The sequence below is a fragment of the Lissotriton helveticus genome, chromosome 3_1 (assembly GCF_964261635.1).
Source record: "Lissotriton helveticus chromosome 3_1, aLisHel1.1, whole genome shotgun sequence".
NCBI lineage: Eukaryota > Metazoa > Chordata > Amphibia > Caudata > Salamandridae > Lissotriton > Lissotriton helveticus.
Genome location: NC_136061.1, coordinates 1,771,768,637 through 1,771,796,399, shown reverse-complemented (window position 1 = coordinate 1,771,796,399; position 27,763 = coordinate 1,771,768,637). Strand labels below are relative to the sequence as shown.

Here is a 27,763-nt window from a genome sequence, read left to right as displayed (position 1 = left end):
GCCTCCTCCATACCCGATGACCTAGACTTGTACAGGGAGGAGTAGTACTGCCTAAATTCCCCTAGTATCTGCTCTTCTTCCGTAAGGACCTCCCCCCGTGCTCGACATCAGTTTGCCCACTCTCAGTTGACGTCGTTCGTTACGGACTATTTTGGCCAGGAGAGAGCCAGGTATCTCGCCCTCGCCATATGTGCGGGCAGAGGCGTATTTACCCATATGCTGTACTTCCCTGTCCGCTTCTGCGTTATACTCCGACACCAGTTGTTTAATTCTGGGCAGGGCATCACCCTCAGGCTCCTCCCTCTGCTTCTTTTCCAATTCTGAGAGCTGATTCTCAAGATGTTGGAGTCTTTGCCCAATCGATTTCAAGACACTGGAGTGTTTGGCCATTGCTATCCCGCGTACATAGACCTTAAACGTCTCCCAAAGCGTCTGAAAGCTGTCCACCGAGCCCACATTGTTCTCAAGAAAGTTATCTATTTCCTCGGCAATTTCTCCTCGGAAAACCTCATCCAGTAGGGAGTACGGAGGAAAGCGCCACGTAAAGGGGGGGATCCTGTGCACCGGCGTCTCCAGAATCAGGAGGAGAGGAGAATGATCTGACAGTGTGCGTGGCAGTATCAGGCAGTCCCTTACACTATTGCAAAGCTGTTGGGAAGCTAGCTAGTAATCTATTCTGGTATGTAGTGCATGATAAGCGGAGTAGTGTGTGTACCCCCCTCTGGAGTGATGTTTGCTGCGCCACACATCCAGGAGATCTAATTGTACCAGTTCGGTCTGGACCACCGCGGCGGCTGCCGAAATGCCCCGGGGGGTCCCGCCGACCTATCTAGATTCGGGTCGAGTACTAAGTTGAAATCCCCTCCCCATAGCATGTTCTTGTGCTCATACGACTTGCTCTTCCGGGCCAGCTCTGTGTAAAAATCAGGTGAGTCATAGTTCGGGCCATATACATTTACCACTAACAAATCGTGCCCCTTTCCCCGACACCTGCATAGTACATAGCGACCTCCGGGGTCAGCCTCCAGTAATGTCAGTGTGAGTTTGGAGCGCGGGTTGACCCATGTGATCGTTCCCCTCGAGTGAGTAGTAAAACCCGCTGCCACAGTACAGCCCGCCAAGCCCCTGTGCGTCAGCATTTTACTAGTAAGGGGTAAATGAGTCTCCTGTATAAGTGCGAGATCTATGCGGTGTCTGCGCAAGTAACTGAGAACCGTACGCAGTTTTTTAAAGTCGTTTAAACCCCCAACATTCCATGTCAGAGCCCTCAGGTGATCCGGAGCAGTGCCCTCTTGCGGCGTAGGGGGTTCAGCTACGACCTTGTCAGTTAGCATAGGTGTTGCAGTAAGTGTGAAAAGGTCTCGGGGTGCCCCAATGGGACGAAATCGCACAGGCTGTGTGGCATGTAAGAGGCAGCAAACCAAAAGTCAGCAGGCAGCACAAACGCAGTCAAACAAAACAACAATATGTACCCAAACCCCGTCCCCAACGTTCCACCCGCCACCCACAGCAGACCCACCCCAATTTGGCCTTGCAGGTCCCCATCCCACCCATCCCTCCCTGTCAACAAAGTCAACAAACCCGCATGCATTACGCTCAGGGGTAAAGGCAGCAAGCTACTCGTACTCTGCGCCCAACTCTCGATTCTTGCGCCCAGTCCCCTCTCCCCACCCCGCACCACCAATTATGTGTCAGAGTTACAACATGTAAACCACAGTGGTATTTCACTTCGTTTCACCGTAGTTATCCCTTCCACCCTCGCAACCCCCCAGGTAACCACCACAGCCCGCTAGTTCGTATATGAGTCAGGGGGACCCAGTCCATGCGTTCAGAAAAGTTCAAGACACAGAGTGGCACATCTATACTTCCGCACCCCTGCCCCACTTATCTGTCACATCTTCCCTGTGGGATTCTTCCCCCGGGCCAGTTCCTTCACGTCGCCAAGGGCCGATAGTCTTCTACACAAGATTCACAGAGCACCAGGCGCAGAAGCTCCACGTCATTCCTGGTCATTCAAGTGGCTGTCCTCCGCCTCTTTCCGGTTGTCGGCTTGGTCATCTTTCTTCTCCCTAGCCCATGTTTTCATGGCCTTCTGTAACTCCGCCGGGTCCGTGAAAATATGCGAGTGTCCTTGTCTGTTCACTAGCAATTTGGCCGGATACAACATTGCATAATCAAGGCCCATGTCTCTGAGACGCTTCTTGTGAGGGGCGAAATGTTTCCGTGCCTCCTGCACCCTAGCCGTAAAGTCCGGAAAGATGGAAATCGTGGACCCCTCATATTTCAGATCCCCCTTGGCTCGTGCAAGCCTAAGTGCTGTGTCTCTGTCTCGGTAGTTTAGGAGCTTTGCTATGACTGGACGGGGAGGGTAACCTGGTTGTGGCTGCGGGCCAAGCGTGCGATGTGCGCGCTCCACGACAAACATTGCTGAGAACACTTCGTCACCTAGCAGGGTGGTGAGCAATCGTTCTATGAACAGTTCCATCTTCCCCGTCTGAGTGGTCTCCGGAAGGCCTGTGATGCGTAGATTGCAGCGACGGGACCTCGCCTCCAAATCCTCCGTTTTATCCTGGAGCGTTCTTATGAGTGTCTCCGCCCGCCGTCTCGCTGTGTCCAGTTCCGTTTGGGCCTCCTCCACCTCCGTGATCCGCCGGTCAGCCATGTCGTACCGCTCCGCGTGCTTGTCGAGACGTTCCGCCATGCGGTCCATTCTGTAGGACATGGTGTCCATCTTGGATCCCAACGCCGCTATATTCATCTGACTATTTTGCTCCATGGAGCGGAGCATGGTCTTTATATCGGAGTCTTCCGCTTGCATCTCCCCTGTCCGCGCTTCCTCGTCGCGTTGTGCCTGAGGGCTTTGCACTGGTAATCGCCTCTGCGAGAAGGGGAGCTTACTCTGTGTCCTGTCCCCTTTACCCATGTTTGGCAGTGTCTTGTGGTTCGCCGAGTGCCACCGGCAACTATGCGCAAATGCCAAAGGAACTGTAGTGGCACGGTCAGACGCCCCTCCGTCAGAGTGCTTCACCCGTTTCCCAGCGTGAAAAATATCAGGGGTAAAATTGCTCCTACCTCACCCTCTTACTCTCTCAATGGTGTGGAGAATGAGTACGTCCGTCCGGGCCCGGACGATGGGAGCCCCACTCTGTGTTGTCACTGTCCTCCTGAGAAAGCGAGGATCACGTTGGCCGACCCCCCAATGGCGCCGCTGGTGTGTGAACCAGGCGGGTCGGATAGTGGAGCGAGCTTCTGCAGGAGTCTTTATTGCCCCCGATGCTCAGTCCCTGGTCATCGCGTGGTACAGTGTCGTCACTCCGCCTGAATGAAAGTAATGTTGGTGGGGGAGGGTGGCCACCCCAGACTCTAGGGTGCGCCGCGCCTCTGTTTTCCTTAAGTATGTGGCTCTTGCTCCGGTAGCGTTCGCCGCAGCCTCCCCCGCTTACAGCGTCAGTCGCGGCCAAAATGGCGTCGCTGGTTTCCTCGATCCCGGCGGATCGGACTCACCGTCGTTACTGTGGGCGCGTTGCGGCCGGCCCCGGGGGCCGCCGTGAGCTTGTCGTGGCGCCCGCTTCCTCCCGCCGCGTCCGCTGCAGCCTGGGGTGATATCGGTGCACACCGCCGAGGTGTTCGCGCTCGCCAGCCGCACTACTCCCCACTGAAGGCGGATTGAGGGTTCACCAGAGGCCGCGGTCTGCGGGCCTACTCGGCGCTCGGGAGAGCAAGTCGGCAGCCTCCGTCTGGACCGCTGCGTACCCTTCCCAGACGGATCAGACCGGTCACCGGAGGTTCCGCCAGCACTGGGGGTGTCAAGGGTGTCGAAACAAGTTCATCTATTCAGGATAGAGCAGGATTTTGTTGGTGGCGCCTGCGGAGCTCGGGTACTATACGGCCATTCTTGGCGCTCGCTAGCTCCGCCCCCACCTTGATATATATTCGCTACTGCTGAGAACATGCAATGTCTGTGCTTCTGCACATTTGTGTTTCCAAAGCAGCTCTTGCTCAGATGCGTTCTGCTTACACTGGAAACCGAGACTCCCGTAGGCCTTTTCACCAATATGGCTGATTCCCCCCCAGGTTCTCAAGAAGATCAGGACCAACTGGGTCTAAGCCATCTTAGTGGGTCCGGACTGAGCAAAAAGCGTTTGGCATCTAGTCTCTGATCAGGCTACTTCTTCAGGAGAACATTCTGTCACAGCAGCAGGGCAGGGTCCGTCTCCTGAACTTGCACACACTCCATCTTAATGCTTGGAGATTGAGTGGCGACAGTTAAATGCCTTTGATCTTGCTCGAGATTTATGATGTTGTCTTGGCAGCAAGGTGTCCCTCAGTAAAAACTGTACACACCTGGCTTTGGGACAAATATGTGGCTTGGTGTTCCTCACATGTTGATCCACTTTCTGTCTCTTTGTCGGAGGCACTGTCGTTGGCGCAGCTAGGCTTTGCCTTGGGCACCGTTTAAGGGTCTATTTCTGCAATCACTGCATTTTCTGTGGTTGCTGGATTGGCACTCACTGTTTAGTCAACTGTAGTGACATGTTTTCTTGAAGGATTGCAACATTTGTCCCTCCTACCTTTTTCATTATGACCCAGTAGGACCTTAATTTGGTCCTGACATTTCTTTGGACTCCCCACTCAAGCCCATACACAGCTGTCATCTGAGACTTCTAACTCTTAATACGGTCTTTTTTGTGACCATTAGATGAGCCAGGAGGGTGAGTGAGTTCCATCCTCTTTCAATGAACACTCTGTACACTAGCTTTTATCTGCATAAACTGGTATTTCTTACTCATGTCTCCTTCCTACTGTAGTTAAAGACTCATTCCACGTCAGTCAAAACATTATGCTGCTGACATTTTTCGATCCACCTTATTCTTACAAGGAAGAGGAGAAGCTCCACTGTCTAAATCCAAAATGAGCTCTGTATTTTTACATTGGTCATACAAAGATCACCTCTCTTTATCTTATTCACATCCACGAAAAAAGGCAGGGCTGTGCAAACGAGAACCATCTCTCAAATGATTGCACTTTGCATCAAAGTCTGCTACACTCTAGTTAAGAAGCAGCCTCCTGGAGGCTTGTGGGCCTAATCCCCCAGGGCCAAGGCTGCTACTGCTACTGATACCTCTGCGTTAACACACAGAGTACCTGTCCGTCAGAGGAAAGACACATATCCTTTCTCCAGAAATGTCACTCTCTCCAACGAATGTCGTTCAACAGTCCGAATAATCTTCTCACTTCTCGGTTCGATGGCCTACTGCATCTTTTTAACTCCCAACGCTCGCCTACACATGGGGGACCAGTTGTCAGGAAACATGGAAGACCGGATGACTATATCCCTTCGTGCCATCAGGTCACTCAAGTGGTGGTGTTCTCCAAGCACCCTGCAAGGGATGGCAATTCACCAACAGGATCCAACATAGACCATCATGACGGATGCATCCGGTCACCTGCAAATACAAGGCACATGGTCTCCGAAGAAGAGGACATGCCACATCAGTCTCCTCCAACTACACGCAGTTCACCTGTCGCTCAGGGCGTTTTACCTGTCGTTCACAACTGACAACCTGCTTCTTCAGAGGAACAATACAACCACCATGTACTTCCTGAACAAACGGATGAAACAAGGCCCAAAGCCCTGTCACAACAGGCCCAGATGATCTGGCACTGGCTCCTCGCCAGTAATCTGAAGGTACAAGCCACTCACCTTCCGGGCTTTCAGAATGTCCAAGCAGATGAGATCAGCAGGGCGCTCATCTGTTGTTGAACGAAGAGGTTGTGCAAGATATCTTCCACTTGTGGAGCACACCTTCTACTGACCTTTTCGCCACAACAGAAAACCTAAAATGCTGCGACTTCGCTGCCAGGTTTTACCATGCAGAATTGTTGGGGAATGCCCTATGGATCGACTGGTCCAACACATTTCTCTGCTTTTCCACCTACTCCCCTGATCCTTGCAGTCCTGCTCAAGCTTTCAACCACGACAACCAAGATGATCCTCATCGCACCAGAGTGGCTGAGACAATTGTTGTTCCCTGACCTTTTTCACCAGTTGCTCTGTCCACATCTCAGGGTACCATGCAAGCCAGACCTCTGGACAAAATCCGGAGGATAAATGTTACACCCCAACCTCTCCTCCTTGAATTTGACTGCTTGGCTCCTGAGATAGTACAGTATGGCCAAATAAACCTTCCTTAAGACTGTATGGAGATTCTGAAGGAGGCAAAGCGGTCATCCACTCGGTCTGCATATGCTTTCAAATGGAAGAGATTTTGTATCTGGTGCTCATCCAGACTGATGGACCCTACATCTTGCCAGGAGGATGTTATTCTCCCATATCTTTTGCACCTTGCTAAATCTGGCCTGTAATTCTCTACCATCAAAGTCCACGTCACTGTTCTCTCAGCATACAGGAAAAGTCCTTCACAAACCTCTTTGGTTAAGATTCCTGTCATCAAAGATTTCCTGGAGGAGTTAAAGAAGGTCTTTCTCACTGTTAGGCGCCCCTCCCTTCCATGGGAACTCAACGTGGTTTGTTCATGTCTGATACTACCACCCTTTGAGCCCATAAATAAAGCATTCACGTTAAAAACTGCTTTACTTGTGGCAATAACATCTGCGTCCAGCAGAGAGAGCACTTTACTCTCTGGATGTACAGAGCGTTTTAAAGTTTTATCTAGATAAAATCTAAATGTATTCACAAATCACAACTATTGTTAATCAATTATGGCCCAGTTCGCACAGGTCTGGCTACCTCCAAACAGTCAGTTTCCAGGTGGATTGTCTCTTGCATCCTGTTATGCTATCAGCTAGCTAATAAGACTCTCGCTGCCAAACCCAAAGCACACTCCACTATGGGCAAGGTATGATGAGAAATTTTACCTTGGCAGATATCTGCAAAGCTGTTACATGGAGGTCAGTCCCCACATTCACTAGGCACCACTGTCTGGACTCTGATGCTAGAATGGATGCTCAAGTGGGACAGACATCCTTCAGAAATCCCTTTGCTTAGCTATCTATCTCGCTATTGTTTCTGTCTGCTCCACCACTTCGGGGGGAGGGCGAGTTGGGTTTGCTACTCTATTCGAGGACTATACATGGAGATACCCTACATGAGAATGTATAGTTTCTTACCTTTAACTCCTGTGCTCTCGTAGGGATATTTCCATGATAGTCATAAGCAACCTCCTACCCAGTGGATTAGACAGACACTGCCATGCTCTGCTATTATTCAGCTAGTACAGCCTATAAAAAGAACTGAGGTAACTGCCTCTGGCTGAGCATTCATTATGGGATATTGGAAGTCACACAGTTCTTAAAGGCACAGTCTCCTTTTTCTTCCCTGATAATGGCAGCCTATGGGCTACACCGCCCTGCAATTCTTCATCCTTTTCTCACAAAACAAAAGCGTTTGTGAAAGATTTATTCTGTTACCTTACAAAGTTTTTCATGCATTAGTTGCTTGTTTCCATGGATATTCCCCTTTTGCTACTACAAGATGAAGAATCTTCACCACTGTAGCCTAATTCTATAGGCTGCATAATGACTTTCCTTCGTGACTATTCAAGGCCTTCCTGAAGAAAGGCGAAATTCAGCACTTAAGAAGATCATTGGATAAAGTGCTCCGGGGTCTCTGAGGCCTACCATTCCTTATGCAGCTTTGATAGAGGTGTCCCATACCATCAGCCAAAGCAAGCTGCACAGCAGTTTTGCGGCTGCGGCACCACTGCCCCCGTAGCCAGCCAGCAAATCGGGCCACTGACCCTCCTGCCAAACCCCTTAAGCATGCCCTTGGTCGAGTACTTCCACCCAGTTAGAGGCAGGATCTAATGATTATTGCCCGGTTGGCAGACCATCACTTCGGACATGTGGGGCCTGCAGATAGTCGGAAGGAATGCACCTTGCCTTGCTCCTCCGCCACACCTTCCGCTGTCCCCAGAGCAACTGATGGGAGACCATTTGTTCATTTTACTACAGAAAGTGCTAGCCATTTTGGCCAAAGTGGCTATCTAGAGGGTTCCTGCACCAGAAGTTGGTTATCGTTGTTATTCCTGGTGCTGAAGAAGGACACAGGCATTCATCCTATTTAAGACCTGCACCCTATTAACCACCTCAGACTACGGTGATCCTCCTGCCGTCTTTGGGGGTCTCTGTCAACGTGCTGAAATCAAAAGGAGAGGCCAGGACATTCAGGCTCTGATCCCGATCATTCATTCTCTGTCATGGATTTAATTGAAGTAGACTCCGAGGCTGCATGCATGCTATTGGTCAAGCCTGTTAAGTAATATATGCGGGCTCTGCTGTGGTATCTGGAGCCTCAGTGGGCTCAGCATCAAGGGGTTCTCGCTGACCACTTTCAAATCTGGGAGGGGACTGCAAAAGATCTGCAGTGGTAGTTGCTGGACTGTAATGAGGTCAGTGGCAGACGCTCTCCCTCACCCACCTTAAGTAGAAAGTGGTGACCGATGCATCCCTTCTGGGTTGAGGCAACCATCTGGGAGAGGTGGTGGTCAGAGTCCTCTGGTATCCGGCAAAGGCACTGCTGCGATAAACTTCCCGGACCTGGGGTCCAACTGCTTGATGTTGAAAGCCTTTCTTCCATCCATCAGAGTGATGCTGGTGCAGGTGCTTGCAAGCAACAGCACCACCATGTGGTATTGCAACAAGCAGGGCGGTGTGGGGTCCTGGACCCTATGCCAGGTAGCACTATGCCTTTAGAAATGCTGGACTATCAGGGCAGACCAGCTCAGCCATCAGCGCCTAGTAGGTCACGAGTTGCAGTTCTACCCGGAGGTGGCACAAACATTGTTTCATGAATGGGGAGGATCTATTCGCCTCCGTCGAACAAGCAATGTCAACCATTCTGCGCGCTGGAATTTCCATGGCACTTCTCATGAGGGCATGCATTGTGCCTAGAGTGGAACTTTGGAGTCCTATATGCTTTCACACTGGTACCACTCTTGCCCCAACTTCTGAAGGTCCGGATTGACTGGACCCAAGTCATCCTATTGGCTCCAGATAGACCATGGTATCCACAACTCCTGGGCCTGATCATCTGTCCTTGGATCAAGCTGCCCTGCTGGGTGAACCTGTTGTCACAAGAGGGCAAGATTCAGCACCCAGGCCTTCGCAATCTATACCTTCATGCATGGCGGTTGCGCGGGAACAGCTTAACTCCTTTAACCTTACTCCGGAGGTGGTTGATGTCCTCTTGGCTGATAGACATCCCTCGACAAATTGTATTTGTCTGTTGTTGGGACAAATTTGTGATTTGGCCTGGCACATATCAGATTCACCTCTTCCAGTCCAGGGTATCTGGCATTCGGTTTGTCTCTTGCTTGGCAAGACTTTGCTTTGGCACAGTTAAGGGGTATCATTCGGCATTTTTATGGTTGGCAGACCAGCCCTCATTGTTCAAGTCCCTGGTTGTGTTTTTTTTTATTAAATCTCTCCAACACTTGTTTCTTCCCTCTTCTGTCTTCATGCATTAGCGGGACCATAACTTGGTCCTCACTTATTTGATGGGCACTTACTTTCAGCCGCTTCACAGCTGTCCCTTGCGGCTAGTCATCATCCATACATTGCTCCTCCTCGCTTTCACCTCCGCGAGGTGAGTGAGCAATCTCAGGCTCTCTGTGCTAACCAGCCGTACACCACTTTTTTTCAAGAGACGCCAGATTCTCCGGACCTGAGCACCCTTATTACCAAAAGTTGTGACGCCATTCATAGTCAGTCAAATCGTCACCCTACTGGCTTTCTGTGCTCTGCCTCATCACTCTAAGGAGGAGGAGAAACTCCAATGCTTGGACCCCAAAAGAGGAATGAGCTTCGATCATACCAGGGGACACTAGGTGGGCGATGAGCTTTTTGTTGGGGTTCGCTGTGTCAAAAAAGGCAAGGCTGTGCAGGAACCTCTCCAGTACTCTGCATCAATATCTTCTTTCATTTGCCAAAAGGTAGCCTCCAGAAGGTCTGTAAGCCCTTTTGCACCAGGGCTAAAGCTTCTATGTGGAGTTCCTGTCCTGGGGATCTGCTAGGCGAATACATGGGCACCGCTCCATATGTTCACAGAGCACTACTGCCTGGACATTCAGGTTCACAGAGAGGGACCTTTCACCCATTTGTTCCTGCAGCACTTCTTGGTTTGAGCCAATGTGCAGACCCATCTTCTTATGAATGAATATTAGCCTTATAAAGCGCAAACTTTGCCCAGAGGCGTCAAGGCGCTGTGGAAAGGGCCACCACACGAGAATACGTAAAGGCGCACAGTGACAATTTGGTGAAGAGCCAAGTCTTAAGGGCCCTACGGAAGAGAGAGTGAGACTCCAGTCCAGAGATTGAGGATGGAAGGAGATTCCAGAGCCTAGCTGCAGCATAGGAGAAGGCTTAACCTCCCATCTTGCTCTCTTAAACCCGGGAACTGCCAGCAGATTTTTACTGGCAGATATTAACTGCTTAGCAGGAGCGAATCAGTTAGTTACTGCTGTGATATCTTTTCAAAAGGTGAGGAGTCTGGGTAGAAGTCTCTAATAGAACAAGTTACCTTCGGAAATGCTCTTCTGGTAGAGACCCTATTTAACGGCAGATTCCTCACTGTTCTGTGAATTGGCCTCTATCCATTAATAAGATACCACGTCTAGGAATCTGCAAAGTGGTCAAAGCCGATTTGCTGTTTGGGCTCTGCATCTGGGGCACTGGCCGCCTCGAAAGCAGCTATTGTCAGTGCTTGGCTGTGGGGCCTACGTAGGCCTGCATGTCATTTCCTGTAGCAGAATGGCTTCCGCGTGTAGGCTCACAGCAACACCTGCTGGCCTGCAGTGGTACTGCTCATAAGTTTCCAGATCCAGTCTGACACCTGGGGAATGAGTATTCAAATTGTGAGTAATCTCCAGTTAGTCTCTACCAGAAAGAGCATTACTGAAGGTAAGTAACTTGTTCTTACATCAGCTTGATGCTTGGGGAGGTTTATTTGGAAGCAAATTGCAGGTGTTGCCTAGTTTCTAACTCCTGCCTCCTGAAGCACAAATTCTTTGAAATTCTATATTAAAGTTGTGCTGGTGCAGTTAGTTTTGTGTCACAGCCCTAGTGCAGTGGTGCTGTGATATTGCTTGTTGTGTTTATACTGTCCATTGATGTTCTTCTTTTTGTAGGAAAGAAATGCTTTACAGGCCCTTCTAACCAATAAGTGATGGCTAGTGCAGGTGTATAAGAATATTTGCATGTGGTGCATGGGCGTGCCTCTTGGCCTGCTCAGTGTGTCCGTATTTTCCCTGGGACCTGTAACGTTGTATGCTCTTGTGCAATAGCTGCTCTTCTTATGCCAGTGAGTGTCTCTCTCTTGTCTTTCTTCAGGGACGGGGATCATTATGATGCTTTGAGAGATTGCCTGAAAGCCATCTCCCTGAACCCTCTGCATTTGAAGGCCCACTTCCGCTTGGCCCGCTGCCTCTTTGAGCTCAAGTATGTCAGTGAGGCTCTAGAGTGCCTGGATGACTTCAGAGGAAAATTTCCAGAGCAGGCGCACAGCAGTGCTTGCGATGCCCTTGACCGCGACATCAAGGCAGCACTCTTCTCCAAAAGTGACAGCTGTGAGTAGACAAGGGTCCTGATATCTTACATTCTGAGAGATTGTATATTCTTTGATAACAGCCTGTAATGTCCGCTTTAGGAAGACTGTTGGGCAGTGTCAATGGGCCAACAGTCAGACTGTGGCCAATCTAATTCTTAATATTTCTCTGCATTAAGGTTCAAGCCGTGAGCTTCTGAAGCTCTTCCTCTTTCTTTCCTATGATGGGGTTAGCGGTAATTTGGCTTCAATTTGCAGTGCTGCAAATGCCATTTCGTTATCCAAACCTCTGGGATAATTGCCCATTAAAACAATCTGTCACATTTTAAAGTCTCTTCTGCATCCAAGTCCAAGACAATACCCCATGCCACCCTATCTACTGCCAACCCTTCAGAATCTGCTATCCATGACCATAAAACTTAGTGACCTGCTGCCAGCCATGCCCTTTGAGACATCTGTGTTTTAATGTATGTGCTTCCTTGTAGCGGATGATAAGAAGGGCAGCGCCCCCATCCGGTTGCGAGCCCCCGGAAGAAAGGACTCCCTGTCAGAGGATGAGATGGTGCTGAGGGAAAGGAGCTTCGACTATAAACATCGTTACTGTGGTCACTGCAACACCACAACTGATATCAAGGAGGCTAACTTTTTTGGCAGGTAAGCTATCATAAGAACACAGGGTCCAAGATAATAGAGGAAAGAAATGTCGCTGATGGCTACTAAATTGTGGGTGGACACTCTGGAGCTTGACATCTGAAGCTAACTCATGCGCATAATCACTAGCTGATTGCCCTCTTGTTTTTGTCTAGTGATGCTTAGCATTTTAAGTAATTTTAAGTAATTTCTTTGCTTTTGTGAGCATTTGTTTATTCCATTTGTCAGCTGCTACCAGCTATCCTTGGTTTGCAGCTGGTCCTTTTGCACTTGACTCCTATACTGAATGCCCAGATTAGCACCAGTCATTCCCCTTTAATGTATTCATGAAAATACCAAACAAAAACGAAATCCAAGGTAAATAGAGACCATAAATTCAAGCCGTCTTGCGAGTTCTAGGGGGCTTCTTTGAATGCAGTGATGGTAAAACTAGCAACTGAAACTAGAAGTAGAGGATCAGACATATGCAAAACATAAGATAAATGCATCTGAACAAAAATATACTTGTATAGCAAACCACTTGCAGAAATACATTTGGTAAAATGCTCTACCTCTAAAAATACAAGTGGGTTGCAATTAAATGGTACAAAGCCGAGAAGTTAAAAGTACAGTTGTGCAACATTTGAAAGCAACTATTAAGACATCCATCATTTGATCTGACATACATTTACATGCTTAAATTGTTACCCATTGTCTGACTAGCAACCTTTGATAATCAATGTTAATCAATGTTAACCATTGTACCAGTGGACCATTACAATCAGCAACATTGAAATTGAAAATAGACATAGATGGCATACAACTCTGTGGAAGCGTTTCCACTAATACCTCTCCTGCTCCAAGTTCTGGTTAGGGCGCAGAGAGTATGTTATACCGAACTCTTGGGCATAAACATCTGTCCTTTGATCAGGCAGCACCTTTAACAGGATCTCCTGTCACAGCAGTAGGGCAGGGTCCTGTATCCGAACCTGCACTCTCTCCTTCTCCATGCTTGGAGACTAAGCTGTGAGAGTTGAAGACTTTTGATCTTTCTCCAGAGGATGTTGTCATCTTGGCAGCCAGGTGTCCCTCAACCAAGACCGTGTATGGCTGCCATTGTGACAAGTTACTGACATGGTGAGCTGCCAAGCAGATTGACTCACTTCATGCTAAGTTGTCGAAACGGCTGTTGTTTGCGTTGTCCTTATTCCAGCAAGTACTTCCTTTGGGCACAGTTAAACAGCGTTTGATTTTTCTTCATGCCTTTTTGCTGTTGCAGGACCATTCCTCATTGCTTGAATCACCTATAGTTATACATATTCTGAAGGGTTAACTATATGTTTCTTCTTTCTGCATGTATTATGCTCCATGGGATTTAAATTTGGTCTCACATTTCTCATGTGTGCTCCCTTTCTTAGGCTACTTATCTCAAAGACAGTCTTGTGACCATAACCGTGGCAAGACTGATGAGCGAGCAACACGCCATCTCCATCAACCCTCCTTGTACCACTTTCTATTTAGGCAAACTGGTTGGTTCTACAGACTCAAGCCTTCTTTCTTCTGAATCATGAAGTCTCCATTTCATGTCGGACAGAACATCACTCTTCAGGTGTTCTTTGCTCCACTGCAGCCATCTTAGGAGGAGGAGAGACTGCACTGATTGAAGCCAAAAAAGGCTCTTAGTTTCTAGATTGATTTTACCAGAGGCACACTATCAGCTCTTTAGTGCCGAAAAGGAAAATATCTCACTGGATCGTCTGTGCATTAAGATCTGCTAGGTTTTGGTAAAAAAGCAGCCCCTGGAAGGTTTGTAGGGTTACTCCACCTGAGGCAAGACTGCTACCACTGCAATGTCACACAGGGTGCCTGGCCTGTAGCTTTGCCAGGCTGCTATGTGGATGTCCCTCCATAAGTCCAAAAGAACTACTGTTTGGGCTGGCAGGTCTGTTGTGAGGGGCATTTCGAATTACACTTTGCCCTGAAGAAGTCCCTTTATGGTGGGAAGAAACGCTTTGGCTGTATTTGTATTATATGAAACCGCTATTAAAAGAAAGACTTCTACGGATCTACAAATCAAGGGTTTCTCTCCCCCTGATATATTGGTTTCTGTTTTCATGGATGTATGGAGATACAATGAAATGTGACTTTAGGAACGTAACTTATGATTCTGATTAACTAAATAATTAGGATAGTGCTCCTTCTACTATTATTTGTGAGTCTCACAGGCAACACCACTGATGTGGTTACTGCAGCAAGCGAGAGGCGGGGTTGGGTCCTGGTTCCTTTGCTAGGAGGCTGTACACCTCTGGCGTGTTTCTGATGCTACACCACCTAGCAGGATCTTTGAATGCCATAGTGGACGAACTGTGCAAACCATGCCCGATGTATTCAAATGAGGTTACACCTAGAGGTGGCGCAGGGCATCTTCCATTAATGGAGAAAACCCTGGTTTTATCTTTTCACCACTGCCAAGAATGTGCTTTATCCACACTTTTGCTCCCTGGAGTTCCCAACAAGGCTCTCCCTAGGATGCATTCCGTATGAACTGGAGCATCTGACTTGTGTATGCCTTTCAACTATTAGCTCTCCTACCCTGAGTATTGAAGAAGATCAGGAATGACTGGGCCCAAGTTAGGCAAGGAGATTTGGTTTTTGGAGCTTCTGGGCTTGAGCATCTGTCCTCCGATCACACTGTTTCTTTGGCAGGACCTTCTGTTGCACCGGCAGGGCAGGGTCTTGTACCCAGGACTGTGCAACCTGCACCTGAATGCATGGAGATGGAGAGGCAGCAGTTGATATTTCGATCTCCCTCTTAAAGTCTTTGATGTCATTATAGTACTCTGGCACTCTTCCACAAAATCTCTGTATGCTTGGTACTGGGATAAGTTTGTGGCTCGGTGTGGTACTTTCCAGATTAACCGATTGCAGGCCAAACTGTCAGATGTATTGTTATTTATTTTGTCTTTGGCCCAGCAAAGCCTTATTATGGGCACTGTTAAGTTATTTATCTGCCCTTTTGGCATTTTTACATTTTCTGGACTTGCCATTCTTGTTTAAATCACCGGCTGTGATGTGTTTCCTTAAATGTTTGATGCCACAATGGGACTTAAATCTGGTTCTCACTTTTTCCATGTATATCCCTTTTGAACCAATGCACAATGTTCCATTGTGCCTCTTCACCTTAAAAACATTTTTCTGGTTGTGATAGCATCTTCATGACTGGTGAGTAGGCTTCAAGCCATCTCAGTCCAGCTTCCTTGTACCACATTTATTTCTGGAAGACTGGGAGTAAGGGCTAGCAGCATTGGTACTGAATGTGATGATGCCCTTTCACGTGGGATAAGCCATCACTCTTCTGACCTTCTGTTCTCCGCCTCATTCTTTGAAAGAGGCTCCATCACTTGGACCCCCAAACGAGCTGTGAACTTTAATATTGATCATACTAAAACGGGTGGATGATCAGCTGTTTGTGCAGTTCTCTGGTGCAAAGAAGGACAAGGCGGTGCAGAAACACCATCTCATGCTGGAAAGTCCTCCGTATGTATTTAGGTTTGAGGGCTTATTTCACCTTTGGCACGTGGAATTCCTGTCCTTGATTATCTGTGAGGTGGCTCCTTGGGCATCAGTGCACATGTTCACAAAGTACTACAGCCATGACCAGTCGGGTGTGCCGGGATGTGCATTTTTCGCCTTTGTACTGCATGACTTTAGTCTGGGCCATCCCACAGACCCACCACCTTGAAAGGGTTGCTGTGGCATCATTTCATCAGGTGAGGAATCTGCTGTTTGAAGTATGCATGTATGCATCAAAAGAAGTTACTTATCTTTGGTACCGCTCTTTCTAAGAGATCATTTATCTAACGGCGGATTCCTCACCACCCTCCCACCTCCCTTTCTGTGAAATGGGCTTTTTCCACCTGAAAAAGGTCCAAGTTTTTAGGAATCTGCACTCTGGTACTTTAAACTTGCTGAAAGGCTCTGTGGCTGATGGCGTGGACTATGCAGCTTTGCTCGTTACTTCTGGAGCGGAAGAGAGTTGCTGTATAGTCGCACAACACAGCCTACTGGCATGCAGGCGCAATTCTTTTTCAGTTTTCCAGATCCACCCTGGTGCCTGGGGATATTTACATTCAAGTTAAGGAATCTTCAGTTAGAGTATCCACCATAAAGATTATCAGCAGACATAACTAACTTGCTCAACAAGGCCATATTCTAGAATTCTTGTAGAAACCACCCTCTCTTCATGAAAGGAGACGCACAAGCATCTAAAAGAACTATACTTGGAGATTACTAGGTTCCTAGAGAAAATAGCCTTGGAAAAAGTGTAATTCTCTGATCAACTGCTGAATTTTATTCAAGGTTCTTTATTACGTTGAAAAAGTCTGATGTTTGATGAAGCAGGTCGGCATTACCAATTCAAAGTGAAGGAAGGAAGTAGAGAAGGAAGGAATGACATGCGTCCTGGTGTTGTGTAAGGCACAGATAATATAATGTGGTGTGATGAGTGTTAAATGAACAGATCTGTAGAGACCTACTCAAACACACTTCTTTGCCAGTGCAGTTTAAAGTGACAGGGACATCATTCTAGAGTTTAGTGGAAAGATAGGCAAAGGAGCGACCGCCTTCCCTCATCTGCTTGATCCTGAGGATTATTAGCAGTCGTACATTCAACGATCTCAGATACTGGAGGGGAGAACTGGGGGGTGGGTGTATGGGGGGGTTTAGGCCAAGGTATAATGAGTTGGCATACTCCAATCTTGCAGTTATTAGAGCATGCACAAATGTCTACAAAAATGTTTTCATAAGTCGAAGCAAAAAGAAATAGGTACCATCATTAGACAACATGAGGACAAAGACAATTCAGAGTCAAATGTGGCTCTGAAGTTTCTAAGCTGCACAGTCAGGCAATGGCTGTTGTCCGATTCCCTAGGCCTCAAGTCATGCGACCAAATAAATTGAGAGCCACTGAAAATCAGAATCTTGGTTTTATCAGAGTTTAATTTCAGACAGCTAGATTTCATCTTCTGGACCACCTTGATGATTCCCGGTTTGAAAACATTTTGGGAAATTGATGGATTTGTATCAATAGAAAAGATCAACTGTGTCTTATCAGCGAACGGAATCGCACTGAGGCCAGAAAACAGAATGTTCGCTGCTAAAGGCGCCATATAGACATTAAACAGGACGAAGAGCTCTGTGGCACTGAGCTTTTACTCTGATATGGACCTGAAAGTTTCCAGAGTTATTGATTGGTTTCAATTGGACAAAAAAGATTTTATTCAGCTCAAGACCAGCCCACAGGCCCCAGCACTAGAAAGTCTTTCAAGCAGAGTGTGATTCAACAGTGTTGAATACTGCAGGTACGCCAAACAGCACCAGAACGATACTGTCCTTGAGCTAGGCGGCTTTTTTTATATATATATTGGACAAATCAATGCTGATTCAATGCTGTAAGTTGGGGTAAGCCGGTCTGGGCAATGTGTAGAAGCCTGTGCTGTTCCGGATAGCTAGAAAGCTGGTAATTAACTATGTTTTCACACGTCCTTGAGCTGCTAGTAATAAGAATATCTGGCACAAAGGCAATAAGATGTTGGGCTCCTCTGTTGTTTTTTTATTTTTTTATTTTTACAGAATGTTATTACTTGGGCATGCTTCCAACAATCCAGAGCCATTGCAGTCACCAGAGATTTATTGAACAGTGCGTTTAGTTTAGGTTTGATGCTATCCAGAGTACTCACCAGGGTCACAAGTGGGCCAGATCTGTAATTAAGTGCTCCTGTTGTCCCAAGAAGTTCAAAAGCTATGGCTGTGGGCCGTCGACCACAATGTAGTTCTCTCAGCAGAACTTGCTCCCGGAATTCAATTTGATGTTGAACGCCTGAGCAGGCAATACACTAGCAGCCATAAATTTGAGATAATCAAGCTATGAAATCTCATATTTCATATAAAGAGTACTTCCCAGTGACACATGATTGTGACAAATCACCACTTCAAATGCCCTAGTGTAGGAAGTTGGCTCTGTATATACTATACCAAAGTAAGGTATAGTGTGCAGAGTCCAGTGGAACCCCAAAAGTAGGCAGAGGTAAAAGTAGATACTATCTTTCTCTCTATTTGTGGTAGTGTGGGCAGCAGTAATGCTTTATCAGAGGGTAGTGTTAAGCATTTATTGTACACACTCAGGCAAGAAATGACATCACACGCTCCAAGACTGAACTCTGACCAATTTGTTTGTATAAAAATATTATTTAGCTATTTATTTTCTGGAACCAGGTCTTGTACAGGTAAGTATATAATACTTTGCAGGAATTCTGCAGTGAAATGCAATTTGAATGCAGTTGGATTGGTTTACAGGTAAATCAGTTATTGAGAAAACAGATTACTTTTCAATTTACTTTGCAGATTACTTTTTAAGTTACTTTTTCTGGTCAGTGTGATATACCTAGATATCACACTGACATTTCCTAGAAACAAGGTAAGTAAATTAGTTTTGATACTTTTGCAGTTTCTTAGGGTTTGATACAAACCACTCCAAACTTAAGATGTTTCACAGAAAAGCAGTTTATGGGAGAAAACAGTGTTATTGGAGTATCGGTAAGCACTTAAGTTTTGGAGATGGTATTCTAGGGTTGGAACTAGGGTTCCCCCAAGGTCAAGGATGCACTCTCAAAACACCCTCAGCGGTACTAGGGCGACCAGGTGCAGAGTGCTGAGGCCCAATATTATCCAATGGGGGATAGGGGACCTCTGGTTGGTGGCTGCTCACTAGCAGGTCACAAGGTTGTCGGAACTAAGCTCCTGGTGTTGGGCTCAGGGTAAAGGGGGATCCGATTTAGCACCCAAGTTGCACCCACAGTGGCATAGGGGTGGCCGGGTGAAGGGTGCTTTTTTGGCGTCCGGTTCCCTGTTGATTTCAATGGGGATTCTCCGGTTACAACAAACACTGCAGGTTCGGGAACGAAGATCTTCTGGAGGAGGTAAGTTGAGATGCCAGGACCCCATTGGTTGGTCCAACCAAGGTCTTGGGACGTCGGGTGCAGGGGTGTCTTTAGGTGTTGTGTTTTTCTTACCGGCTACAGTAGGGGGGGGATCATCCAGAAAGGGGCTGCAGGCGACGGTTGGAGACTTGAGGTAGGCCAGGGATCACCAGATCCCAGGTCAGGATCACCGGGGAGACCTTCTCGTGGTGTTTCGCCACTCGAACTCGGGCTGTGGATGTCTGGTGCAGAGTGGTGCAGACTCGCGGATTTGGACAGAGCCAGCGTCTGTTGGTGAGCAAATCCGGTGCTCATGGGAGACAAAGTCTGGTTTGGGAAGGCAGGGGAGGTTCTCATTATTGGGGGCCGCTGGCTGCAGGACATACCGGGATTTTGCTGGAGTAGGTTCGAGTTTGGGACAGGCCGGTAGGGCTGGGGCCAAGTCAGTTGGTGTCCTCTCATCTTCTTTCAGCGCAGCTACTTCGGTCCTCCTTTTCTCTTCTTGTCTGAGGGTTGCTCCTAAATATAACATTTAGGAGTGTTACAGGTAGGTACATGTCTGGACCAATGGGTCTCTTCCTTGGGGTGGGTACACCCTGCCACCCTCCAGTGGGAGGGGGGCATAAGCCTCACTCTGGTTGGCTGGTTTCCCCATGTGCAAGATGGCAGGGACTGAGAGTTGTGATTTTCGTGGCCCCCCGAACCCCCCACTTGAGGGATGGGGTTGGCAAAAATGGGCACACCTCTCCTAACTTGATTTTCCTGCAGATTCTCCTACCTAGTGGAGGTCCGAATCGGTGACAGTTACTGGGAGCAGCAAATGGCTGGAGTAGCTCACAAAGGCGGCTCCCCTTTCATGGACCCTGCCGGTCCTGGGGAGGGGGGCTTGGCAGCTCGTCCCAGGATGTGGTCTGTTTCAGGACCCCAAGAGCAGTAGGCTCTCGACCCATTGGTCCAGACATATGTCTGGTAGTGGCAGCTGGCTAGCAGCCACTCAGCCAGAACACTAAAGTTATATCGTTTTTTAGGGGCATCTCTTAGATGGCCTCTGAGTGCATTTTTCATTCAATTCCACACTGGCATCCCTGTGGGTTTAATTTGCTGAGAAGTTTGATACCATACTTCCCAGTTTTCAGTAATGCCAATGTGGTGCTGTGGTGTTTGGAATGACAAACTCCCAGGACCATGAACTCTTTATGGCATTACTGCACTTACAATGTCTAAGAATTGACCTAGACACTGTAGGAGCACAGGGCTCAAACTTCTGTACATTTAGGTTCACAGAGAGGAACCCAGTTTATAGACACTAGTAAAAACAAGACAGCAAGAATTTGGACAATACCTTTATGACTAAACCACACCTCCCAACCATTTCCCCCAGACGCTACGATATTTCTTGGGACATCCACATGCCTCATACATGACTTTCTCCTGTGTGGCTCACCACTCCACCCCAGTCCGCCATCGCCCAACACTTGGGGGTTCAGGGCATTTCCAGGAGGCCACAATGTCCCTCTTGGCCACCACCATAGCTGAAGTGAAAAACAATTTCTCGTTCCGAGACCCATCCAACCCATCAGTGATGCCCAGGATCGCGTGTTTTGGGTCATGGGGGAACTCCCAGCCTAAGACCTCGGTGAGTTCTTCCTCAGTTTCTCCACAGAACCGCGCCAGGTGGGGGCAGGCCCATAACATATGGAGGAAGTCAGCTGGGTCGTGGCCACACCTGGTACAAGCTGAGGTAGGGCAAAAACCCACCGATGAAGGTGCACCTGGGTGAGGTATGCGGCGTGTAAATTTTAGAGCTGCACCAGGCGCAGCCCAGCAGATCCAGTGACCGTTCTGGGGGCCATGAGGGCGTCACGCCAATCCTCTTCCTCCAAGGGGCCCGCCCAATCTTCCCACTGAACCCGCAGTCGGTCTAGGGAGGTAGGGGTATTGTTGATCAGTGCACGATAAATGCGGGAGATGCCACCCTTCCCCAGGTCCCTAAACATAATCTGAGCCTCAGGGAGGCTGTGATCAGGAAGCCTTGTACCTGTTGTAAGGTGCGTGTGGAGGGCATGTCGCAGTTGCAGATACCTGTAGAATTGTGATTGATGCAGTGAGTATCTGTTCTGGAGCTCGCCGAAGGAACGCATGTTGTCCCCCATCCATACATCGCCCAATTGTGAAATACCTATAAGGCCCCAAGCCCTGCAGCTCATTATCGTCTTTGAGCTAGGTCCCTTGCCACCAAGGTGTACATTGGGTCAGTGTGTGTGTCCATTTGTTCAGCCGCAGAGCAGCCCACCAAGCCAGTAACACGGAGCATGTCACCTCTGGTAGCCGAGAAGGAATAGGGGCCCCATACAACATGGATGGAATCTTGGCGAGGCCCAAATCTCCCAATTCGAGCCTGTAAGCCGGGTCAGACCATTCCCCGTTGAATCAATCATGTATGGAGAGAAGTTACGTGGCAAGATAATATAAATAAAGGTGAGTCATCCCTAGACCCCCATCAAACGAGGGGATCCTACAGACATTAAGCGCCAGCCTGGAACTATCTTTCCCCCACAGGAACTTATTGGCCATGCTGTCCAGTGCACAGAACCAGGCCCTGGGAATGCACATGGGGGTGTTTTGAAGAATCTAGAGGAAGCAGGGAAGCACCATCATTTTAAAGAGGGCCACCCTCCCCATGGGGTTCAGGGGCAATGACTGCCACTTCTAGAGGTCCGCCTTGGCCCATTTCCCCAGGGGAGTGACGTTGAGGGCTCAGCTAAGCTCGGGGAGCAGGGTCATCCATATCCCCAGGTATTTAATGGATTGGCGGCGAAGAGGTATATCGGATTGCCAATCGAAACATTCACGGGATTGGTGAAGGGGAACCAGAACCAATTTGTCAGGGTTCAACTGGAGGCCAGAGGCCCGTTCGAACGGAATGCAGAATGCGGAGACAAAGGGGGCCTGACCGGGCGGGATCTGCCAAATAGACAAGGACGTCATCCACATAGAGAGCAATTTTGTCTGGTTCGGTGCTGGGCCATTCCCATCCTCGCACGTGTTCGCATGACCGCATCAGGGACACCAAGGGCTCCATCACCAAAGCGAAGGGCAGGGGGGAAAGGGGACATCCCTGCCTCGTTCCCCTGCAAACTGAGAAGGGCTCTGACAGCACCTCATTCACCAGGACACAAGCCCGAGAGATGGCGTAAAGAAGCTTGACCATGGCCCGAAAGCGGGGGCCGTGTCCCATCATGTCAAAGACCTCCTCAAGAAACCCCCAATCCACCGAATCAAATGCCTTCTCAAAGTCTACACGAAGAATCGCAAGATACGGGGTGAGGAGATGACGGTGGGCTAAGGCTATCATTTTATTTTTTTTATCTGTTTTTATTGATTTTCAAGTTTTGCATTATGACAAGTTATACATAAATTTCACCTGTGCGTCCAGTTGGACTTACAAGAGTTACCTCTATATATACATTAGTTGGTCTATTCTGCTACATTATGAACACAGAGTGTGAGTATGTTAATGAGCTAATTGCCCAGTGTATAAGGTCTGTTCTTGTTGGCCCTTTAATATTGCGTGTTTAGCGCTGTTCTGCGACTGTGTTATTGATCTCGGTGCTTACACTTTTCCACTGCTGCTCGCTGCGCTTTGGACATTGTTCGTCTCCTCAAGCTAAGCCTAACTTGTACATTTTCGCCATTGCCGTAATATGGTTATGCTTGCTAACAGAATAAACTGTGGGGAAGGGTCGTAATATAACAAGAACAAGTGATACGTGATAGTTTTCAAAACTGGGCTATAAGTGTTGTCGCTAGAATACCCTGATTTTGTGCCACTTTGTATTGTAGGCATGCATTTACTAATGTATGTTGTGGCGTCAGTTGGACTGTGGGAGGTTTAGGGGGGGGTTTGTCCAGTGTTATTGGTTGCTTATCTGTTATTTTTTATTTTTTAATCCAGCTTTACATCTTGGCCCTTTCTAGTTATGTCTCTCTGCTTATCCCGTCATTGCTGCTGCTAGGGTGAGGGAGGTTTGTCATTATTGTATATGCTCAGGATGGTTGCTAGGATCTCATCCCAGCTGTTTGCGATCTGGATTTTTCAGAGCCCTAATGTATCCTTTCTATGAAGTGCTACACTTTCCGCTTTTGCTCAGTTGCTCATTGAGTGTCTCCACATTGTAATGTTTGGGGGCAGAGAGGCTTTCTACCTCTTGGTAATAAGTCCCTTTGCCACCGCTATTCGTAGATCCAAGAATCGGGAAGTAACTCTGTTATTTCGATTCCTGTGATATAGGTGCAGATTATGTGGGCCAGTCTGGGGAGAGGACTCTGTGCAGCCTGTTAGGTCTGTCGTTACTGCTGTCCCATACTCGGTTAGCGTGGAGCATCCCCAAAGCATATGCAGTAGGTCTGCGTCTGCGAGTGTGCATCTAGGGCATTTTGCTTCATGGTGATGAAAGTATTTGTCGATCTTTGCAGGCGTGAGGTATTCTCTGTGCACAATGAAGAACTGGATCTGTCGGAGGCGTGGGTTTCTGGGAATATATATACTGGACTCTGTAATACCATATTCAATTCTGTATTTGTGAGTTGTTGACCTACCTCAGCATCCCAGTGCTGTCTAAGGGGTGATAAGTTGTCAGCCATGTGGTGTCTCAGCGAGGCCGCGAAACATTTCGTTAGATGTCCCCCTTGACCATTGATGTGTATATAGTGTAATGTGTGTTTCATGCCTGGTTCTGGGGATAGGTCCCCTCATTTGGTGGGTAGTGCCACTATGAGAGAACAGTGTAATAGAAATTGCCCAGGGGGCAATTCCTCCTCTTCTGCGAGTGTAGTATATGGACGTGGTGTCCCATCTGGGTACAGATCACCTAAGACCTAAGTCCTGAATGCCTGCGTTTCGCCATTGTTGCAGCACAGCTGCTGATGTTACTGTGGATCCTCGAGGGGTTCCTTCCAATGGAAGGGTGGGGGCATATGGAATAGACGCTCAGGTTATGTATAATGTGCGGAAGCATTTATACGCTAACCCCAATAGTAACGAATTTAGGGTATTGGCTTTGGTACAATGATGAAATAACTTAAGCAGTTCTGGGAGCTTCGCAGGAGGGATTGTGGTCGCTGTGTCCTCCCTGTGTCTATCTGCTAACCACCTGACTATTCACTGCAGCTGGGCAGCCAAGTAGTACTGTTCTAAGCTTGGGACGGCTAGGCCCCCTTAGTCTGTGGGCAAGTATAGCTTTTTGATTGCCACTCGGTGTCTTGAGTTTCCCCATATGAGGTCCTGGACAAGAGCTTCTAAAGGGCGGAAATCAGATGGGGGGGACATACAATGGGAGGTTTGCAAAATAATAGAGGAGTCGGGCGAGTATTACCATTTTTGTCAGTGCCACCCGTCCCGTGATTGATAGTGGTAGTGTCTTCCAGAAAGCCGTTTGGGACCTAATTGCTGTTATGGCCTTGCCAGGTATCCGTCAAGTAAGTCTGATGGGTTGCGGTACATCCGTATCCCTAAATATCAGAATGTGGTTTCGTGCCACTAAACTCAATCTCCATTTAATGCGTAGCCAGGGTCTGTGTTGTGTTCGCTAAAGGAGCACAGGACGGATTTAGGGACATTCACCTTAAGTCCTAAAATGTTGGCGAACCTCTCAAATGTAAGGGACAGTTGATGAGGTATTCTGGTGAATGTCTCATATGTACAAAAGGAGGTCATCTTCATATAATGACACGTGTGCCATCTCCTAGTGGGATGCCTTCTCTCGCCTCTGCTCTCAGGGCCTCTGCCAGCGGCTCAATTGCCAGAGCAAATAAGAGTGGGTAGAGGGGGCACCCCTGCCTAGTCCCCCTACATATCTTTATCGGCTCCAACATGTAAGGGCTAGTTTTCACCCTTACCGTTGGTGCATCATATAGCAGAGAGACCATGCTAGTGAAGCAATCACTTAGGTTGTATTTGTTTAAAACCACGAAGAGAAAACCCCATTCCAGTGAATCGAAGGCCTTCTCAAGGTCAAGGACCAGGCAACTCACATGTGGGCAATGACTTTGTGAGTAGGTGGCTAGCCTAAAGAATCGCTTTAAGTTTGATGATGTGCTCCTAGAGGGTATAAAACCTTTCTGGTCTGCATGTACTAAGGAGGGTATTATTTGTGTAAGTCTGTTTGCTAGTAGCTTTGCTAGTATTTTGTAGTCTACGTTTAGGCGGGCTAATGGTCTTTAAGCTCCTGTATTTGTGGGGTCCTTATGTGGTATAAGCAGAGATACTAAGTTTGGTTCTCGCATAGATGGAGAGAGTCGCTGTACACTGGCTGCTTCTGTGTATAGTGTGTGCAGATGGGGGACTAGCGCTGCAGTGTATGCATTATAGAACTCTGCCGGTAGGCCGTCTGGACCAGGGGTCTTCCTCTTGGCTAGAGCCGTAATTGCACTTCTGATTTCTTCGGGCGTGATTAGCACATTCAGCTGTTGCCTCTGATCCGACGTTGTTCCAGGAAATTGTATTGAGTCTCCGAATTCGGAAAGTAATTATTCAACGGGCTGGGGGATTGGTACAGCTTAGCATAGTGTCTGCCCATTGCGTCATGTATTTCGTGTTGTGTGTAGACTAGTTGTCCTTTTTCAGTACTTAAGGCTCCTATGCGGCGGCTAGTATGTTCTTGGCGCAGGAGCCACGCTAGCAGTTTGCATGCACGGTCCACGGAGGCGTGTGTTGGCGCTGAGTGCGCTGCATAGTTATGGCATCGTAACCGCTCTAGTAAATCTGTATGTTCTGATTTCAGTGTGTCCAGTTGCCTGGTGTTTGGGATACCCGCTGTGTGTTTGGTGGCAGGTTTTGATTCTCATGAGGATGATGTTGGCACTGTACAGTGGAAAGGACAGGTAGAAGGGGTTTTATGTTTGACCCGATGCTGTTAAAGCATCCACTCCCCCGCCCATCTACCCCCCCCCCACCTGTGGTCTCTGGCACCTCATGTGGCAGAATATATGGAGATATGGCTGCGTAAGCAGATCTCTTAAGATGGGACTCTGGACCTTGATGCTAGGATTTTAGCATTCATTGGTAAAGACAGACAAGACCCTGGAAAGGGTTTGGACAATGGTCTAAGAATGTGCCAAAATAGATTATTGGACCTCTTGGGCTCACTAAGGAAAATATTTGATATGGCTTAAGTGGCATATATTTCTAAGCAGGCTCTGGATTTTGAGGAGTTGTCGGTCCAGAGGGCAATGTGTCTCCTAGGAAATGCGAACACAGCCATATCTGTGGAGAGAAGAAAGAGTATCCTACTAAAAGTAGACCCAAAGTTAGTTGAGCTGGCCAGTAATGAGGCAGGCCAGGATGCAAATGGAATGCTTTTTGGTGACACTTTTATTAAGGAGATGTCCAAGTATGTTGTGGCATTTAGTTCCATGCAGAAATCTCAGCCTAAAATTAAAAAGGTCTTTGAACCGGCATGACTTTGGTGGCGCTGGGCGAACTAAAGGTCAATTCTCCAGTCGTGGACAGGGTATCAATAGCTCTTCGTTTTCACGCGGTTACAGGCCCTACCAGTACCAGACCTCCTCCTAACCAGGACATTTCTATCCCCAAGACAAAGTACAATGCCTAGAGGAGGCCGTCGAACCTGGGGCTCAGGTAAGACCATACTCTTCTGTTGTTCAGTTAAAATTGGATGACACACTTGCTCAATTTCTGAACAGTTGGACACAAATAATAAGTGATCCAAGGGTTCTAGAGACTGTGTTAGGCTATCATATAGATTTTGTGGAGGAGCCAGTTCAGTTCCGGCTTCCAGAAGTTATCAGATTCTGTTATGATGTGGTGTGCCGAGAGGTTCTAGATTTAGAGAGGAAAGGTACGATTGTGGAAGTGAGAAACGATCTGGAGGTATTTGTGAGCTTTTCCTAGTTGAAAAGAAAGACAAAGACATGAGGCCTGTCATAAATCTAAGGTATCTGCACGATTGGGTAGTGTACCATCATTTCAAGATGGACGGAATGCATATGCGGAGGATGTGTTACAGGTAAGCGATTAGATTTGAAGGATGCTTATCTGTCGGTTCCAATATGGAAACCACAACAGAGGTTTCTTCAATTTAGGTGGGGGGGAGGTGGGGGGGGGGGGAATTCAAACTATCTTCCGCCCCTTGTTTTACGAAGGTGCTTCGTCCTGTGGTAGTGGGAACAAGGAATGCGTCTGATAATCTATTTGGATGAAATTTTTATATTGGACCAGGACAGGTCGAAAGTAGAAGAGCACACAAGAATGGCTGTGTTGTTGCTGGAGGATCTTGGTTTGAATGTCAACAGGCAAGTGTTTAATACCGAATCAGGAACCCAATTCTTGGGGTTCCTAATGGATACAGTGCAAGGTCATTTGAAATTGCCCAAGTGGAAGTTGAAAAGAATAGGTAAAGAGATTTGGAAGGTGTTGACTATGGAAAAGATTTCTTTAAGAATGTTAATGAGAGCGGTGGGTCTGTCTTCCACGATTCAGGCTATTTTTCCCAGACCTTTGAATTACTGGGCTCTTCAGAGGTTAAAAGCCAGGCACTTGAGAAGTGATTTCAAGTATTCAGAGCTGATTGTG

The 27,763-nt window shown here is 47.9% G+C and overlaps 1 protein-coding gene across 7 annotated transcripts in view; it reads left to right on the top strand.

The window, feature by feature from the left end:
* WDTC1 (WD and tetratricopeptide repeats 1) overlaps positions 1-27,763 on the top strand; it is a 380,833-nt gene that overhangs the window by 267,058 nt on the left and 86,012 nt on the right. For all 7 annotated transcript variants that reach the window (XM_078682616.1, XM_078682614.1, XM_078682619.1 and 4 more), the window contains exons 13-14: positions 11,350-11,585; positions 12,049-12,217. In XM_078682616.1, the coding sequence (XP_078538742.1) occupies positions 11,350-11,585; positions 12,049-12,217 (405 nt within the window). The remainder of the gene's footprint in view (positions 1-11,349; positions 11,586-12,048; positions 12,218-27,763) is intronic.